General features: G+C 45.7%; 1 protein-coding gene across 1 annotated transcript in view; it reads right to left on the reverse strand.

The window, feature by feature from the left end:
- Positions 1 to 13,723, reverse strand: part of LOC147683835 (uncharacterized) — a 41,494-nt gene extending 27,771 nt beyond the window's left edge. The window contains exons 1-2 of the mRNA XM_086944234.1: positions 13,404 to 13,723; positions 4,302 to 4,409 (exon numbers count right to left, since the gene is read on the reverse strand). Coding sequence (XP_086800360.1) covers positions 4,302 to 4,409; positions 13,404 to 13,634 — 339 coding nt within the window. The 5' untranslated portion in view covers positions 13,635 to 13,723. The remainder of the gene's footprint in view (positions 1 to 4,301; positions 4,410 to 13,403) is intronic.
- Positions 13,724 to 19,407: the final 5,684 nt, after the last annotated feature.

Raw genomic sequence — 19,407 nt, forward strand, 5'->3', positions numbered from 1 at the left:
TTTGGATTTCATTTTCCCATTGCAAGGAAGGTAACTCAGGAAAAGCCCCTTTTAATAAATTAACCACAAACAGTCTTGTGTCCTGCCCTTCAAGCCCCTCTGCCACACCCAGTAGTCTAATGTTGTTGCGGCGCTGGCGATTTTCATAATCCTGAAGCTTCCACTGCATGTCCTCCGCCATTTTCTGTTGCTCCTGCTTGAAGGATTGGAAGCTACTGAAGTTTCCAAGTCCTTTCTTTAACTTGGGAGACCCGTTCTGCAACCTCCTCGTACAGTTTATTCATCTTCCTCAATGAGTTTTGGATATTTTTTGCACCCTGCCTAGCCCTTCTGCTTTTGACTCTTGCCTCGCTTTGCATAGTTTTAAGGGTACTGAATAATAAGTCCATTGAAACAGGCTGAGGTGGGGGGGTGAGGTGAGGCCTGTTCCTCGGGCTGCAGTGGTATACCTCCATTGTCTTGGTAAGTCTGAGATGTGGCCGAGTAATCCCAACTTAGCTTTTGGAAGGGTCAGACGGACTTCCTGAGGGGTTAGGTTTCCTCCTAGATCTTCATTTTTTCTGGGTGCTCTGCTGGGCAGCTGAACTACTCCCAGAGTCAGTACTCTCCTCCGGGCTAACCTCACTTGAACTCAATGACTCTGAGTCCTCGTTCACTGAAAAGAAGCGGTCCGGTGAGGCAACCCCCCCCAGAAACCCCACTCTCTAAGGACCTTGTTGGGTTGGCCTCACTAGCATTTTGCTGGTATGCCAGGGCCAGATCACTCGTCCAGGTGCTCACCACGTAGCCTCCAGTATGTGCTCCCTCTGCCCGCAGACAGCCCCCTGACTCACCCTGTCTTTCATCTGTGGGAGTATTGCAATATTCCAACTGGGTGTCGGTACTGCCTCCGCCTGGTGCTCCATCTGTGCCTTCACTCTCTGGGTCAGCTCTTTTTGCACCTCTCATCAATTTCTCCGATGAAGCACCGGCTGCGTCAGAGTGCTTCAGCCCTTGCATCAGCGCCTGTTCCGGTTGCCTGGTTACCGACGTCCTCGAGGCCGTTCAGTGAGCTGGAATCCCCATCTCTGCTCCTCGCGCCGACGGCCGCAGCATCCGAGGGCTCTACAGGTTTGGGCACAAAGACTTCTGTGACCGTAGGTTGCCGCAGTGTCATTTCTTTAATTTTTCCCATATTTTGAGCAGACCTCAGCGCTAAGGAATCACGCACATTTTCAGGGGTAGGCGCCACATCATTGTTACCCCGCTGCTCGCCTGTTTTCTTCCCCAGGGATCTCTTTGCAGCGCTAGTGGTAGTACCTCGTTGCAATGCGGAACCAGCTAGCAGCTTAGGCTCATTCTTATCTGTAGGTGCCAAGTCATTCTGAGATGCCAAGTCCTTCTGGTCATTCTGCTCCTTAACCATCTTGGTTGTGCAAGGTGGCATGCTGAAAGTCCCCTTAAAAGCCAGAGCGGTGAAGTCCGTAAACCTTTTCTGGACTCGATTCAGGATTACTTTCAATAGTTCGCCGGTGTGGAGGCACCACGGTTGGCTACTTGGGGTGTTGGTATCACAGCTTCCTCGTCCCCAGGGACCCGATCTTATTGCCCTGCGGGGAGCGCAGTTAGACCATCATTTGTTATGGAAGGGAGGAGGAGTGAGATGTGACTTCTCACTACAGACCACCAGCGGCCATCTTGCCCACACCCATTAATGTTGAAAACAATGTATTTTAGTTTTCTCTGAAACTATTCCTCAGAATTCATTACAAATGCATTCAAGACCTTTTAACACGTATTGAATGACTCCTTTTTGTCACCTCTCTTACACATTTCCACAGTGATGTCTCAGACATCAGTTTCAACCCATTTTCCAAGATTCCATGTTTATTGTATTAACATGTAAGCTAATCCTGGTGCTTTAAAGTTGGTCCTTCAGCTGATCATCCCTCAAATCAGACAATGTCAGAACGTGTCTCCAGGCTTTTGACAGAGAGTCCTTCCTGAAAACTTAATTTACTTTGAGTCCCCAGATGTCGCTGTTGAGTTCCCTTCTTGCAGAGATGACGGACTGACAGGCAGGCAGACGCAGACAGATAGTTAGATAGATAGATAGATAGATAGATAGATAGATAGATAGATAGATAGATAGATAGATAGATAGATAGATAGATAGATAGATAGATAGATAGATAGATAGGTGGGGGGGTGGGTGGGTAGGTAGGTGGGTGGGTGGGTGGGTGGGTGGGTGGGTGGATGGATGGATGGATGGATGGATGGATGGATGGATGGATGGATGGATGGATGGATGGATGGATAGATCAGCCAGGGCTAAGGCAGAGAAAAAGGCTAATCTACTACTCCTGAGAACTGAGTAAGTATGCCAAACATTCTTCTCAGAGAGGGAACATTCTGCTTTTCTACGTTCTCCGATGCCCGGTTAGAAAAGATTTGAGAGAAATAAGAATATTACGGGAATCATTGAATAACTGCATAGTTAGGTTTAGTTAGGCACTTGTTTATGTTGTATTTTATGGGTGTTGAATGAATGGTGATATGAACTCAGCCAATTTACTGGTGGCTTGCAACAAAAGTCAAAGAATGGCATGGCGGACATTAGCTGAATGTTGACATATTAAGCCGGTAGTGTTATATACATTGGACTTGATACACAAACTGCATTTTGTAATACGTATAGTAGTACTATTTACTAAAAAAAATGCATTTCTCAAAGCTTGGAATATAAACCTCCACCTCTACTTCTCCGTTCTTTTCTAAGGGGCAATATACACATATGTAAGCATACCTCTTAGTAGTATATGTGGGATAGACATACGGAACTGGTTGGAAAAAGAAGAATACTTAATACTAAATGGGAGAGGTTTACGGAGGGGCATATGGAGAGTTAGTGAGGGGTTTAGGAAAGGGCATGTACCCACCCACAACACAGTAAGCCTGTTGCTATTCACAGGCTGTCCTTCTAAATTAACAATAGCCAAAAAGGAACCAGAACAGTAGTAAATGTACTCCAGCTCAGAGATGGAGTAAGTCCAGTAGCACACATGGCATTCATTAGTACTGCAACACCCTGCAACTAGTTAAAAATATAAATACATGTAATTTAATGTTTAATATTTTGTCTAACAATAAAACATTTATTATTTTACCTAACATTGATTTTTGTTAAAAATATAGTTAGATTTCTTTTGATTAATGTTATACATCACTTTTAAAAATTGCTAATACAGACTAAAAAATATATAATTTTATTTCTTCAGGTAGGATTTTTGTTAAAACTTCAAAGAAAAAATAAAATTAGGTCATTAGTGCTGTTACATTGTTAGCGTCTTCTCCATTTAAAATCAAAATATATATAATTAATTGACATTTTTATTTAACAAAATATTTTATAGTTTTCAAGCTTACCATACTTTTTAACTTTTCCCTATATTTTACCATAGGGAGATCTCCACCATTTCTATGAGATAGTGTTATAGTATCAGTGTTGGACTTACTATTGCTCCTTTTTGGCAGTTGTAACTTACACTTTTACAGGAGGTGGAAACTTTTGAATAACATTACGCTTGTAAATGGCGAATAGCCAAAAGTAGCAAAGATACTCAAAAGTGTAAGTAACCTTTTTGAATAGCCCTGATTGTGTTCACAGGACACAGTTATTTCCATTTGCACCTACAGTATACATATATTTATGGAATAGTCCTGTTTTATTTCCATTTTACTGCCATTTTAGATGGTTTGGAACCAATTCACAAAGGAATGTAAGTGTATAAAAAAAGAATACTAAAAGAGAACTAGTTTATATACACCAAAATTCCTTTGTGACTAGACCCTCTAACGTTTTGGTAGAGAATCAAGCACCTTTGCATTCTTTGTTCTGGTCTATGCAATGTAGACTTTGTGGATATCTACTGCAGTAGGTAACGAAAGACTTGAAAGAGTTTAGAGTTGGGTGTATGGAAATGTGTGCTCTGATACAAATATCTTGATGGGGTGAGCACTGAGATAAGTGGTTGATGACTTGTACACTAGACTCTGGAAGGTGATGACCCACAGCGGAATGTACTGTCTTTGCTTGCAAGACGGCAGTCTTGAATATGATGATCAAATGGAGACGTTTTTTATTGGAGCTAGCAGGACAGGTACCTGTGCATCAGTTTTTTTTGTTGCATGTGTGACTTATATATGGAGGATACATAAAAGCAGTTTCATAATTCAAACCTGGCTGCGAAATGTATATTTCAAAAACACTTTAGGTCATGTTTACATTCTTATCATAACTCTGCTGCTGCAAAAGTACTTACCGTTCGATGAATTGACCTGATGTGACAATCTTTAAATCTCTTTCCACTTAGGACATGGCAATCTGTTTCCAGGACATCAATTGTTAGAAAAAAGATATTCCCAGGACCCTAAAAAAGGAATACAAATGTAATTCACAAAGTGAGTGTCACAGTTTGATGAAATACCTGATCAAATTCTTAATATTCACAAAAAACTTACACTTCCAACCACATAGAACCCTTTCCACGAAAAATAACACGAATGCAACTATCCATTGCAATTTGTGACAAGTGTAGCAGTATATGATGTACAGCGTTCACCTTCCCGGTTTGCAGTACCCTCTAGATTGATTGGCATGTTAGAAATTTGATATTCAGATTAAAAGTTAAAACTTCCTACATTTCTAAGTATTTACTCTGGTAGAGCAGGGTGGTCAAAACGGAGGGGCATGGGGAGCTCAGTGACCTGGGCACGCACTTTTAAGTCCTTAAGTTGTTACCACAAAACTTATTTATATAATAACAAAGCAGGCTTAGCTATTTTGTTTCTACTGAGGCAATTAATGCGGTTACCCTACTACCTGCTGCAAGATACTGGAGTTGCTTCTTCAGAGAACATTAGGAGAGAATGGTCACTCTAATGCGCTTGCTTTGAGTGCCAAAGAACGCCTTTAAAAGCAAGTTCTGATCTGTAACCATGATCCCTGAGGGGTCAATGTTGTCATGTTCAGTGGTTGCCAGAAACCATTTGCTCCCTGGTAGGGTTAGGGGGGCTTATGGTGGCACTGTGAGCTAGCTGATCTCTAGGTCAACATATTCTGTGGGGTGCTTGGAATCAGTCTAGGCAGCTCGCCCCAAGTTTATGTTGTCCAACAGACGCACAGGTCCTGTGGATTAGTGAGAACTACACATCAAACCCTTCGGCTGAGCCACACAAATGACCTTGCCAACTGAACTAACATAAACCTCTAATTCATCCATTAGGCAGCTCCCACCACAACATCCCACCCCATGTAACATTTCTGAAACTGCACACAACCTTTAATGATACAATGAGAGAAGTGTGGCTCACTGGTTAGAGGAGGCAGACCTGGAAGCAGAGGTCAGCCCGGGACCAGGGTTCGATTCCCGGCTCGGCGGGGTCTTGAGTCCTAAAATGTCCACGGACTCGACAATTCTCGCTCCGGTGCCTACTCAATTCATGGGTTCACACTCTGCCAGTCTGGGCAATAGCTTGCTTAATCTCCACAACGGCCCCTCGCGGCGGGATGCCTGGCTTTCACCTTGCAGGATACCCTGCTGGGGTTATCTCACAGGGGAATACCAGGACGGGTTCCCTTAGCAAGCGCTTAGATACTGGGTCGGTGATTGCGCTATATAAAATACATGTACATGTACAATGAGTCCTTGTGGTCTTAGCTCCGAAATCCGCAATATTCTTGCCAAACCTGCGCGCCCTTGGACCAGCCCTCCTCCTTACCTCAAATCTTACCTCCATTGCCCTTTCCTACCCCTCACATCCACCAGCTTTCACCTAATCAGGTCCATGGTTTTGCATTGCTCCTTCAGCGACAGCACACTTCTGCCACATTGCACCAGCCACTTAACCCTGGATGTATATGCCAGAGTGGGCGGTGGATTCCTTTCAGTGGTAGGCACAGGAAAAAGTCCCTACTCTGTGCCCAATGCAACTGAAGTCAGCATGGCGTGCCTCCCCTTCCTCCCAACTCTAGGTGTGTGGTGCCCAGATTTCTTTCTACTTAAAACGAGGATTAGGGGCCTCCCTAAAGATTTTAATACCAGAGCTGCACAAAAGCTTCTGAGTCGCCTCGGAAACTGTTTCTTCACATTTTCTTTTTTTTAAATTTCTTTACTGCTCAGAATACATATACACATATCACATACTTTTAAGATTGCACAGGGGCAAAGGGCTGTAAATGGGCACAGCGTACATTGCTGAAAGGTAAGGACAGAGCGGGAATTTAGTAGTAGATTTGACATTGACCTACAGATAATGACAGACACTTATAGGCAAGTGGATGATTGTCACTGTAACTTGTTACCAGTCCCCAGCCATTTTTTCTCTACAGCCATACTAGCCTACGCCAAAAGCAACTTTGGGGGCAAATTTACAAGCCCCTTGCGCCTCCGGTGCATCACGTTGCGTGACGCACCGGTGCCGCAGCCTGCTGAGTGATATTTGGACAGGAACAGACTAATTTGCATATAGCCAGGTTCTGAGCTGGGATGGTGCAGTGAGCTAAATAACGGTGATGGATCAAGCCCTGATCTTTGGACTGGGTAAGAGTGGTCTGCTTAATTCAGACACTCTGTTCATCACCACCCCCTTTTCTGAATCGTTTTTGGCCACTATAGGTGTGGCAGGGTATGCTCAGACATGAGTCCCTTGCTCACTGCACCATCAGGATTCAAGCAAGCCGGGCCGACGACGACTGAAATGCCAGAAACCGGTCCCCGGAAGCTTGTTTCCTTCCCAGTATAGGAATTGGCTTGGTAGTTTGGTTTGCCCTGTTCCCATCATGCACTGGAACCGGAACAGACTAATTTGCATATAGCCAGGTTCTGAGCTGGGATGGTGCAGTGAGCTAAATAACGGTGATGGATCAAGCCCTGATCTTTGGACTGGGTAAGAGTGGTCTGCTTAATTCAGACACTCTGTTCATCACCACCCCCTTTTCTGAATCGTATTTGGCCACTATAGGTGTGGCAGGGTATGCTCAGACATGAGTCCCTTGCTCACTGCACCATCAGGATTCAAGCAAGCCGGGCCGACGACGGCTGGAATGCCAGAAACCGGTCCCCGGAAGCTTGTTTCCTTCCCAGTATAAGAATTGGCTTGGTAGTTTGGTTTGCCCTGTTCCCATCATGCACTGGGACAGGAACAGACTAATTTGCATATAGCCAGGTTCTGAGCTGGGATGGTGCAGTGAGCTGAATAACAGTGATGGATCAAGCCCTGATCTTTGGACTGGGTAAGAGTGGTCTGCTTAATTCAGACACTCTGTTCATCACCACCCCCTTTTCTGAATCGTTTTTGGCCACTATAGGTGTGGCAGGGTATGCTCAGACATGAGTCCCTTGCTCACTGTACCATCAGGATTCAAGCAAGCCGGGCCGACGACGGCTGAAATGCCAGAAACCAGTCCCCGGAAGCTTGTTTCCTTCCCAGTATAAGAATTTGCTTGGTAGTTTGGTTTGCCCTGTTCCCATCATGCACTGGGACAGGAACAGACTAATTTGCATATAGCCAGGTTCTGAGCTGGGATGGTGCAGTGAGCTAAATAACGGTGCTGGATCAAGCCCTGATCTTTGGACTGGGTAAGAGTGGTCTGCTTAATTCAGACACTCTGTTCATCACCTTCCCCTTTTCTGAATCGTTTTTGGCCACTATAGGTGTGGCAGGGTATGCTCAGACATGAGTCCCTTGCTCACTGCACCATCAGGATTCAAGCAAGCCGGGCCGACGACGGCTGAAATGCCAGAAACCGGTCCCCGGAAGCTTGTTTCCTTCCCAGTATAAGAATTGGCTTGGTAGTTTGGTTTGCCCTGTTCCCATCATGCACTGGGACAGGAACAGTCTAATTTGCATATAGCCAGGTTCTGAGCTGGGATGGTGCAGTGAGCTAAATAACGGTGATGGATCAAGCCCTGATCTTTGGACTGGGTAAGAGTGGTCTGCTTAATTCAGACACTCTGTTCATCACCACCCCCTTTTCTGAATCGTTTTTGGCCACTATAGGTGTGGCAGGGTATGCTCAGACATGAGTCCCTTGCTCACTGCACCATCAGGATTCAAGCAAGCCGGGCCGACGACGGCTGAAGTGCCAGAAACCGGTCCCCTTGAAGCTTGTTTCCTTCCCAGTATAAGAATTGGCTTGGTAGTTTGGTTTGCCCTGTTCCCATCATGCACTGGGACAGGAACAGACTAATTTGCATATAGCCAGGTTCTGAGCTGGGATGGTGCAGTGAGCTAAATAACGGTGATGGATCAAGCCCTGATCTTTGGACTGGGTAAGAGTGGTCTGCTTAATTCAGACACTCTGTTCATCACTACCCCCTTTTCTGAATCGTTTTTGGCCACTATAGGTGTGGCAGGGTATGCTCAGACATGAGTCCCTTGCTCACTGCACCATCAGGATTCAAGCAAGCCGGGCCGACGACGGCTGAAATGCCAGAAACCGGTCCCCGGAAGCTTGTTTCCTTCCCAGTATAAGAATTGGCTTAGTAGTTTGGTTTGCCCTGTTCCCATCGTGCACTGGGACAGGAACAGACTAATTTGCATATAGCCAGGTTCTGAGCTGGGATGGTGCAGTGAGCTAAATAACGGTGATGGATCAAGGCCTGATCTTTGGACTGGGTAAGAGTGGTCTGCTTAATTCAGACACTCTGTTCATCACCACCCCCTTTTCTGAATCGTTTTTGGCCACTATAGGTGTGGCAGGGTATGCTCAGACATGAGTCTCTTGCTCACTGCACCATCAGGATTCAAGCAAGCCGGGCCGACGACGGCTGAAATGCCAGAAACCGGTCCCCGGAAGCTTGTTTCCTTCCCAGTATAAGAATTGTCTTGGTAGTTTGGTTTGCCCTGTTCCCATCATGCACTGGGACAGGAACAGACTAATTTGCATATAGCCAGGTTCTGAGCTGGGATGGTGCAGTGAGCTAAATAGCGGTGATGGATCAAGCCCTGATCTTTGGACTGGGTAAGAGTGGTCTGCTTAATTCAGACACTCTGTTCATCACCACCCCCTTTTCTGAATCGTTTTTGGCCACTATAGGTGTGGCAGGGTATGCTCAGATATGAGTCCTTTGCTCACTGCACTATCAGGATTCAATCAAGCCGGGCCGACGATGGCTGAAATGCCAGAAACCGGTCCCCGGAAGCTTGTTTCCTTCCCAGTATAAGAATTGGCTTGGTAGTTTGGTTTGCCCTGTTCCCATCATGCACTGGGACAGGAACAGACTAATTTGCATATAGCCAGGTTCTGAGCTGGGATGGTGCAGTGAGCTAAATAATGGTGATGGATCAAGCCCTGATCTTTGGACTGGGTAAGAGTGGTCTGCTTAATCCAGACACTCTGTTCATCACCACCCCCTTTTCTGAATCGAGTGATATTTACAAGCACAGGTAAAGTCACCCTGCGTGACTTAACCTGTGCTTGTAAATATTGGCCCTGTGACACTATGGGTGTTAGGGGCATGACATGGGTGTTGCTGTGGGTGTTCCCACGCAACACCCATGTCCACTGATGCATTTCCAGATTTACGAGAAATTGTAAATCGAGAAATGTGTCAGACTGCTACTCCACCCTAGGGGTGGCGTAGTGAGGTGGAACGAGGAGAAATGTTTTCATTACTCCTCGTCTTTTTCCTCTTTCAAAGTGTGCTGCATTCCACAGCACACATTGGAAGAGGAAATCACTTCAATTGATTGTTTTTGTGCAGGAAGGTGCCCCTTCTTGCACAAAAACAATCTTTCCACAACATAGACATCCTTGCACCATGGTGTAAGGGTGCCTGCGCTGGCGCATAGCAGCAGTTTATGTGCCAACGCAGGGGGAAGCATAGAGATGCGACATATTGTTGTAAATATGTCGCATCCCTGTGCTTCGAAACTAATGCAGCGTGGCACAGCAAAATAACTTGCGGCACTGCGCTGCGTTAGTTTCTTGTAGATCTGCCCCTCCACGTGTACCTTATTTCTAACTTATTTACAGGATTCCTATTTGTTATTCTTGGTACCATCTATTCTCTGAAACCAGGGGGCATAGCAAACTGCTGCTAAGATGCAGGAGCGTGCCGGACAAGCCTCGAACAAAGTAGACATTAATGACTTCCAATACAAAACGTCCTCTGCTCCAAGATACCAATTACATTAAAAGGCATGATTAAACCATTTCTTAAACTCCTTTACAGATATGGTAAATAAAAAATGTATTTAAACAAGCATTAGCAAAATCAATAGTGTTGTATCTTGACTCTAATGTTATTCTTGCCCTGCCAATGGAATCTTGCTGTAATGACAGGATGTATGACATTACAATGCATGCTTTTACCACGCATGCTTTTACAACGTAAGTATTACAACGCAAACCTTTACAACGCATAGTGCTTTGGGGTGCTGGATAGTGAATAGTTTAATTTACTATTCCAACTCCAGTCCCCGTGGACACTAGGGAAGGTGTTGGATAGTAAATTAAATCTATTCCCTATCCTAGAGCGCCCCCCAGTGCAATGCGTTGTAATGGTTTGCGTTGTAATAGTTGCGTCGTAAAGGCACTGCGTGGTAAAAGTTGCGTTGTAAAGGATGTTTCCCGTAATTACATAACATGGAATGATTGGAGTCAAATAGACACAGTTGGCTAGGCTGAGCGGCATGCTGGCTGCTCCTGGTGGGGTCTTGATGTGATCTTGTAACTATCTTGAATAAATCTCTCAGAACTACTTCTACCTGTGTGGACTTGATCACTACAAAATGTGTCATCGATCCTGAAGTGAACCTGCAGCTGTCACCTCATCAAACCTCATTTCATCAAACCTCAAACAACATTCAGGTACAGATCAATTTAAGTTAACCTAAGGGAACTGAAATCTCTGACCCAACCAGTGACCTCTACATCGGTCGCCCACAGCAGCCTGCCGGTTGTTCCTGTGTGTCTGGAAAAGTGCTACTTCATAAGCTGCCCTTCCAGTCTTGGGCGTCTACTCTCCAGAGACTGCTTGTTTTGTGCTCTGCCTTCAGAGAGGGTATGCATGTATTACTGTTTTCAGTGCCACACATTGACGTCTACACTGTATGGTGAAGAAGTGTGCTTTTTCATGTGTACGCCAGCAAAGCTCTGAAGGAAACTATCTCTGTGCCAGTCCCACTCAAAGTGTCCTTCACTACACATTTACACTAATTTAAGGAGATCAGTTTTCATCTATTTTACCCGAAGTTTGTCAGCTGTTGGATGTTGGCACTAGTTTGCTTGTGCATGGAAATGTTTTCTGTGCTACAAGTGTCTACAATGTGTGTCTCACATGAAGTTTTGGATTTGTGGGAGTGTAACAACTGTTGTGGACATTTCCAGTGTTTGGACTTGACACGAGGGAGAGCTGTGAATTTAACATTGAGCCTCTTTGGCGAGCTTTGGGCATTTCCTGTTTCTACCCAGCACTGGCTGACAGCGAGGTGCCATGTTGCTGTACATGTTTGGCCCCTTACTGTTGTGGTATCGCAAGGGGCAGAGTCAGGTGACAGATGTCATTTAATTTTGATTGTTGGTCTACGTTGAGACCTGATCTCTGCAACTGCCACATTATTGTTTTAAAATACAGCACCTGCATCTTACCTGATCCATGTTGCTGTGCAAAGCTGCTGTTTCTGTGACGTCATCTGAATGTTTTTTTGTCTTGTGTGCCGTCCTCCGGAATCTTCACTGCCTGCCACAAGACGTTTTGCACATATCGCGTGCCGTGAGGCAACCGGCACAACGTGAGACAGCGTGGGACCATCTTGGGCTTGGTGATAGCCCATGTGAGTTCTGAGTCTGTCTGCTGAAAAGTCTTGCATGAAGCATGGACAGCCAGCATATTAATCTAAAGTAACCCTGGGCAAACCACTACACTACGCTCGCGTAGTACGCGAAGTTTGAGCTACTTCGCACGACGCGAACTGCACGTAGCACAGAGCGAATACGCGTAGCGTAGTGCAGCTGTCATTTTTTGCTTGCTCGCGGTCCTCAATGTCAAGTTGGCGACCGCGAGCAAGCAAAATGACATCCCAGCGAGACTTTTTCCTCGTTCGCGATCAGCAACATCAAGTTGCCGATCGCGAGCGTGGAAAATAAACCTCCCGGCGAGATTCTCGACACGGGGAGGTCAGGTTTCTCATTGCGAGTGGTCGCATATGTTCGCGACAGCTCGCGATGAGAAACTACCAGTCCGCGTTGAGAAAGCTTCTGCTCAAGTAAAAATCTACTCGAGCAGCAGAAAACTACAGGTCGCACTGTGCAAGATGCCGTTTTCAATGATTGCACAGTGCCGGATGCTTATCCGCACTGTGCATTCATTGAAAACGGCATCTTGCACAGTGCGAACAGGGTACTACTCAGTTTGCGTAGTGCTACGCGTAGCTCGCGTAGTTCACTTCGCGTAGCTGCGCGTAGCGCTACTTCGCGAACTCCGTCCACCCCCAAGTATGTTCTCAGCCTCTCAACATTCAGAGGGTGATAAAAAGAGTACTCTGGGTAGTGTGGCTGTAATTTATAATCAGCAGCAGTTCAAGAAGTCTATCCCCTCAATCAGGGCTTTAAGTGGGATGAAAAAACTGGTGGGTCTCGCAAGGCCGATTAAGTTAAGGGCGTGGCTTAAATATGCCTAAACTAAAAATATGTGCTTAGTATAGTGTGCCGCCCCACTGGTATTTTGCTGCTTCTGTGATTGAATCCAGATATATAATACAACAAGTAACATTACACCTACAAGAAGCCAGAGCCATTGGCTTTGTCAATGGCTGTTAGTTGCATAAGATAAATAAGCAACAACTATGGCTTTGGTTTATATAATATTAAAAATGCTTCCTTTCTGTAATGCTGAGACTGTGAAGAACTATAACGAGTCTCTTTGAAATTACCTCAAAGGTAGTGAAGTGTGGTATTGCTGAAGAATGAAGATATTTTTTTTACCTTCGAGAGTGAGGGCAAAAAGGGAGAGCCTGAAAGGGACCCGTCTTAGCACCTGTTTTTTAAGAATTGCAAGTGCTCAACACCGGCAGGACCCGGCCCACTTAAAGCCCTGCCCCAATATTATATTATGAAGTAAAAATGCACGGTAACGTGACAAACCTATTTCCCTTTCATTGTTTTTTGATCCATTCATTCTTATCTAATTTTCTACTTCTAGCACAAGCACGTTTACCAAGTTAAGAATGGTAGTAAATGTCTTGCTTAATACCAGAGCAATTTCAATTTCTACTCACCTTCTAACATGCACGCGCTTAAACGCAAACAGAATCCCTTTGGCGGAGCTTTTACAGCACCTCATTGGTCCAAATGAGCAAGCGGCGGCGTCACGTGACGCTTTCCAGTGCTGCAAGGCAGGTGACGGGGAAGCACTTACCATTACCGCGGGCTGGCGGTGAGCGTCGACCACGCGGTACAGGCTGAGGACGAAGCCTTCATCCCGGTCTTTGTTGATCTCGTCGAGGGCCCAGGACGCTTGGGGCTCGGTGGCGTTGCAGTCTTCAGATAACAGCGGTGGGATGGGTAATGGCTGCACGGGGATCACCGGGCTGACGGCATTGGCCAGGGACAGCAGCGCGAGGCACAGGACTGCAGCCAGCTGCTTCATTGTTCTAGCTTAAATGACGCGCCCCCCTCTCTGAGCTGCAGTTGGTTGGGTTTAGCTGAACTTTAATGCCAAGTACGTTGGAAAAATCCACTTGTAACTCAAACTAGCATGATTTATATAGTCCTGTTCATCAATCGTGACTGTTATCTGAACATAAAGTGGGCTGAATCAGCATATTTTGGAGTAAATCATTGATGGGTGGTGCTTAGCTAAGGCCAATTCATTTGGGCAATAGGCCTTTTCCTTGCAAAGGGTCAGCTGCCAGTATCAGTGTCCCATCAATATATTCTTAGAACATCATGATACCTGTTCTCTCTGAGTTTCCAAAGTCAGGACCTGACCTATGATTTTCAAACAGGTTATCCCAGGTGAATGAGAGGACTGTGCCTACCGGATGTCCTGCGGTTCAGGAGACGAGGAGGGACAAGCGAGCCTTTGCCTTACTTTGGGGCTTATTAACAAAGGTATTTAAAGTACCTAAATAGTACTCCTATCGTACTCTTTTACATGCTCTTACATGGGCCCTATTCACAAACATAAACTTAGACCCGAAGTCTAACTTTAGACCGGAAGTCCAATTTAACACCTAAAGTCCATTTCCCGATTCACAAAGGTGTACTTAGACCCGAAGTCTGACTGTAGGCTGGAAGTCCAAGTTAACACCTAAAGTCCATTTCCCGATTCACAAAGGTGTACTTAGACCCGAAGTCTGACTGTAGGCTGGAAGTCCAAGTTAACACCTAAAGTCAATGGGCCCGCTTCACAAAGGCAAAGTTAGAACAAAAGTCTAACTTTACTACTTTTCAGTATTCACAAAAGTCAGTGACTACTAGTAACTTTACTACTAGTAATTTTACTTGTAAGTTTACTAGTAGTAAAGTTACTAATAGTAACTTATCTTTGTGAATACCAAAGAGTAGTAAACTTGGACTTGAGTAGTAAATTTAGATCTAAGTAGTAAACTTAGACCTAAGTAGTAAACTTAGACCTAAGTCTAAGTTTACTATTTTTTGGTATTCACAAAGGTAAGTTACTTCTAGTAACTTTACTATTAGTAAATTTACTATTAGCAACTTTACTATTAGTAACTTTATTTGGTAGTAAAGTTACTAATAGTATTAGTAAAGTTACTAGTAGTAACATACCTTTGTGAATACTGAAAAGTAGTAAATTTAAATTTTTGGGGTGAGTTAGACTTTTGTTCTAACTTTACATCTGTGAATTGGCCCCAAGTTAAGACCTGAAATCTAGGTCTAGACCAAAAATCTACATTACACCTGAAGTCTAAGTTTAGACCTAAAGTCTAGGAGGCAGATTTACAAGAAAGTGACGCATCTGTGAACATGCGTCACTTTCTCTGCGCCACTTTGAGAAACCCTTGCGCCACTATGGAGGCGCTGTATTTACAATACGGCGTACCATGTCTAAAGGATTGACAGATGCGTCAAAAATTCTGACGCATCTGTTGACGCAAAAGTCATGCATTGCTTAAGTCGTGTCGGAGGCACAACGTAACTCGAGCAATGCAGGGGGATGCCTATCCTCATTGTGCTGCGTCACTCCTTAACCCCTCCGCTGCTGATGACGAGCTCAGCTCGTCATCAGCCACGGTGGTTGTGTGCGGATGACGAGCTGGGCTCGTCATGTAACGCAGGTTTTTTAAATTTGCCGCACACAGCGGGAAAAGCCGCCGCAGCGATGCGGTTAACGGCTTCAAGCAGGCGCAAGAATTTGATGCAGCAGCGTCCTAGAAGTGGCGCAGGAAAATCTTGTAGATTTCACTGCATCACTTCTACGAGGCAATTTTGCTTTGGAACTCCCACCCTGCATACATTATACCTGACGCAGGTATAATGTGATGCAGGGCTTTACAACGTGACGCATCTCCCTAGATAAAGTTAGACAATGGAAAGGCAGACTGAACAAAATCAAGGGCCCCTTTACCCCTGCCCACCTTACCAATAAAATGAAGCTCCTCACTGGTATAGCTGACTGGGTAGCGCCCTTTAGTAGGACTCTGACAACTGGAAAAACCAGCAGCATGGCTGGCACTGAGCGCGTCCTTAGCGCGGACGGGCGCAGACGGGCTTGCCTTTGGCGCTCCGCCAACGCTCCCGCTGCGTGCGTCCGCTGCGCGCTCGCACCAGCGTCTGATTTACACGCTCCCGGCGCAAAAGACTAGAGCGCTAACTCTAAGATGGCGGGTCCGCTCGCATGGACGGACCCAGCCAACACGGAGTACAACGCTCCCAATGTCGAGGAAGGCAAGCAGGTCACCAACCACACCAGAACCAGTGCAGTGAGAGAATATGCATAAAAATTAAGTACCACGAAGTAGAACAACATCCAAATTAGTGCAGGAAGTGAGCAGTTAAAAAATATTACATATAAAAACAAAGTCAGGCTGCCGTAGCGAACCCCCACATCAATAAGCACCCAAAACTCACAGGAGCCAACAATGTAAGCAGCGCGCTCGCGCCAGCGTCCGGTTTTATATGCTCCCGGCGCAAAAGACTAGAGCGTTAAGATGGCTGGTCCGCTCGCACGGACGGACCCAGCCAACACGGAGCACAGCGCGCCCCATGTCAAGAAAGGCAAGCAGGTCACCAACCACACCAGAACCAGTGCGGTGAGTGAATATGCATAGAAATTAAGTACCACGGAGTAGAACAACAGTTCTCAGCCTCCGCGACACAAACATCCAAATTAGTGCAGGAAGTGAGCAGTTAAAAAATATTACATATAAAAACAAAGTCGGGCTGACGTAGCGAACCCCCACATCAATAAGTATAGTTCTGGAGACTCATGCTTTTGATGAGGTGTAGTAGATTGGTCTATTTTTTCTCCTAGACAGCACATGTGTGTTGTATTGTAGTTAAATGCAACCCTGGAAATGTCTTAATGCTAGCCCATAATGTGTAGCAGGAGTGTGACAAGTGAGACGGACCGTCTCCATGAGTATTTGGGGCACACATTATATACAAGTCTAAAATAAAATGTTATTCTTTCCATCAGGGCTGCTTGCTAGGCTGGATTGTCCATCCTCTCTTAAAAGTACCCTCTGGCAATCAACCTATGGGGAATTTCCCAGTGTCTCAAATTCCCTGTCCAGCCTTGGGTGGATGGGGTGGGATAATTAGTCCCTGCAGTATTGGATGTAAGTTGGGATATTGTTCCCAAGCCTCCCCTTCTAAGGGTGTCTTAGTACAAATGTCGTGATCATAGGCCAACCAGTGTTTGGGCATGTGATGGAGGAAGCCACATGGGTAGAGCTGCTTATTCTGGTGGAAACCTGAATATTCAGGGTGGGATCACTGGGAAAATACCTACGATTAAAGACCATTTTGTTCTTCTAGAGGAGTGGCCAGGATGTCACCAGAGTCCCTCAAATATTGGTAGCACACAAAAGGATATGCATATTTCTAAGGTAAAACAAAATAGAGAGGCTTTTTACACAAGTCAGATAAACAGAGAATACGATTTTAAACCCTACTTCTTTATTGTGACAGAGAAGTAAGGAGGACCTTTCCATATATTTCCTTAAAGCATCAGATCTATGAATCAAGAATCAAAAGGGATTGAATGAATGAATGAAATGGCATTTATAATGCGCAGCTATGCCCAATGGGCGTCAAGGCGCCTAAATCAAATATCAGACTGTCAGAGTCAGAAACAGAGCTTACTGGTATGCTTTGATAAAAAGCCAAGTTTTCAGTGACTTCCTGAAAAGGTCAAGAGAAGGCAGTGACTTAATCTCCAGGGGGAGTGAATTCCACATCTGGGGTGCCAGTATGGAAAAAGCTTTGCTCCCCCATCTAGCCTTCTTGGCTCGAGGGGTTACCAGTTGGTTGAGCTCACTGGAGCGTAGGCATCTGTTCGGAACATATCTGGTCAGTAGGGATCCAAGAGCATCAGCCGAACCTGCAGTTAACGCTCTATATGTTAGACAGAGGAGTTTGAACGTGATCCTTGAGGGAATAGGGAGCCAATGGAGATTCTTCCTTGCCGAGGTCATAGATGACAACCAAGGCAGGGCAAGGGCAAAACGTGCTGCCGCATTTTGTATAACCTGCAGGCGCTGTAGAAGGCCCTTGTTGGCCCCGGCGTAAAGTGAATTACAATAATCGAGTCTTGAACCAACAAGGGCGATCACCACCTGTTTCCGTGCCTGTGGGGAAAGATAATGGACGATCCTTTTCAGGGTCTTAATGACGCCCCAACAGGTAGCCACCGTTCTATTGACCTGAAGCTCCATCGAGAGTTGGGTGTCAAAGATGACACCAAGGTTCCTGGCAGATTGTGTAGGTGTGGGGCAGATGCCTAAAGAGGGAGGCCACCACTCATCTGACCACATGCCCTGATCTTTGCCAAAGACCAGGACCTCTGTCTTATCCCCGTTCAACTTTAGGGAGTTGGAGACCATCCACTCTGCAACAAGTTGCATGCAGGCCCTAAAGTTTGACGCGGCCTCATTCACAGAGTGGGTCAGGGATACCATAATCTGCGTGTCGTCGGCGTACGACACTACCTCCATCCCCTGAGATCTTACTAGTCTTGCAAGGGGGGCCACGTAGATGTTGAACAGGGTCGGGCTCAATGCCGACCCCTGTGGCACCCCACATTGCAAAGACTTGGCAGGGGAGAGGTATTCACCTAGCATGACACGTTGCTCTCGTTGGTGTAAAAAGGAGCTTAGGAGACTGAGGGCCGGTCCTTCAACCCCTGCCTCCCTTAACCTGGATGTTAAAGTGAGGGGAGACAGGGTGTCGAATGCTGCTGTGAGGTCCAGCAGTACCAGCACGGTGGTTTGACCCAAATCCACTTTTCTGCGGATGTTATCCATGACTTTAGTCAAGGCAGACTCCGTGCTATGTAGCTTTCTAAAGCCATGTTGGGACCCGTCCAGGAAACCTGAGGTATCAAGGAAGTTAGAAAGATGAAGGTTCAAATGGGTCTCCAACATCTTGGCAGGGGCCGGCAGAAGGGAGATGGGTCTGAAGTTTTTCAGTACTCCGGGGTCTAAGGTGGTCTTTTTCAGTAGCGGCTTTACAATGGCTTTCTTCCAGAGTGAAGGAAAAATGCCTTGTTCCAAGGCTCCATTCATTACTTCCAGCATCGGAGGAAGAATGATATCCCTAAAGTTCTTTAGTTGTTTCAAAGGAACTGGATCAAGTGGGGAAGACGATTTCAATGTGTCCAACAGGCTATTAAGTCCCTCCAGAGAAAGGGCAGGGAAATGTTCAAGGGCCGGGGGGGTGTCTCTGCTCCAGGATTCAAGTAGTTTAATTCGAGAAGTGTCCTCAGAACTCAAAGAGTTCCTCTGTGATTGGAGAGCTATGTAGATATCATCTATCTTTTTATAGAAGAAATCTGATATATTGTTGCAAAGCTCCTGTGAGGCAACCACAGGATCAGGTACCTGGAGAGAGCACAGCGAATCGACTATTTTAAAGAGCTCTTTAGAGGAAGTTAAAGAACAAGTTAGGTTGGTAAAATAGTCCTGTTTTTCCTTAATCACTCTATTTTTGTACTCTCGTAATATGCTCTTATAGACTTCTCGGTCTTTGGGATCCCAGGATTTACGCCAACCACGTTCCTTCTGTCTGCATTTTTGTCTGAGAAGCCTCAGGTCAGTTGAGAACCAAGGGGCAGTAGGCTTCTGTCGAGCTACAGATTTCAGGGTGGAAGGGGCTAATTCATCAGCGGCTCTGGTGATAGCATCAGTAAGTTCTTGAGCCGAATCGTCAACCTGCCGCTGAGTTGTGATATTGGT

This window comes from Lissotriton vulgaris, chromosome 11, assembly GCF_964263255.1.
Source record: "Lissotriton vulgaris chromosome 11, aLisVul1.2, whole genome shotgun sequence".
Lineage (NCBI taxonomy): Eukaryota > Metazoa > Chordata > Amphibia > Caudata > Salamandridae > Lissotriton > Lissotriton vulgaris.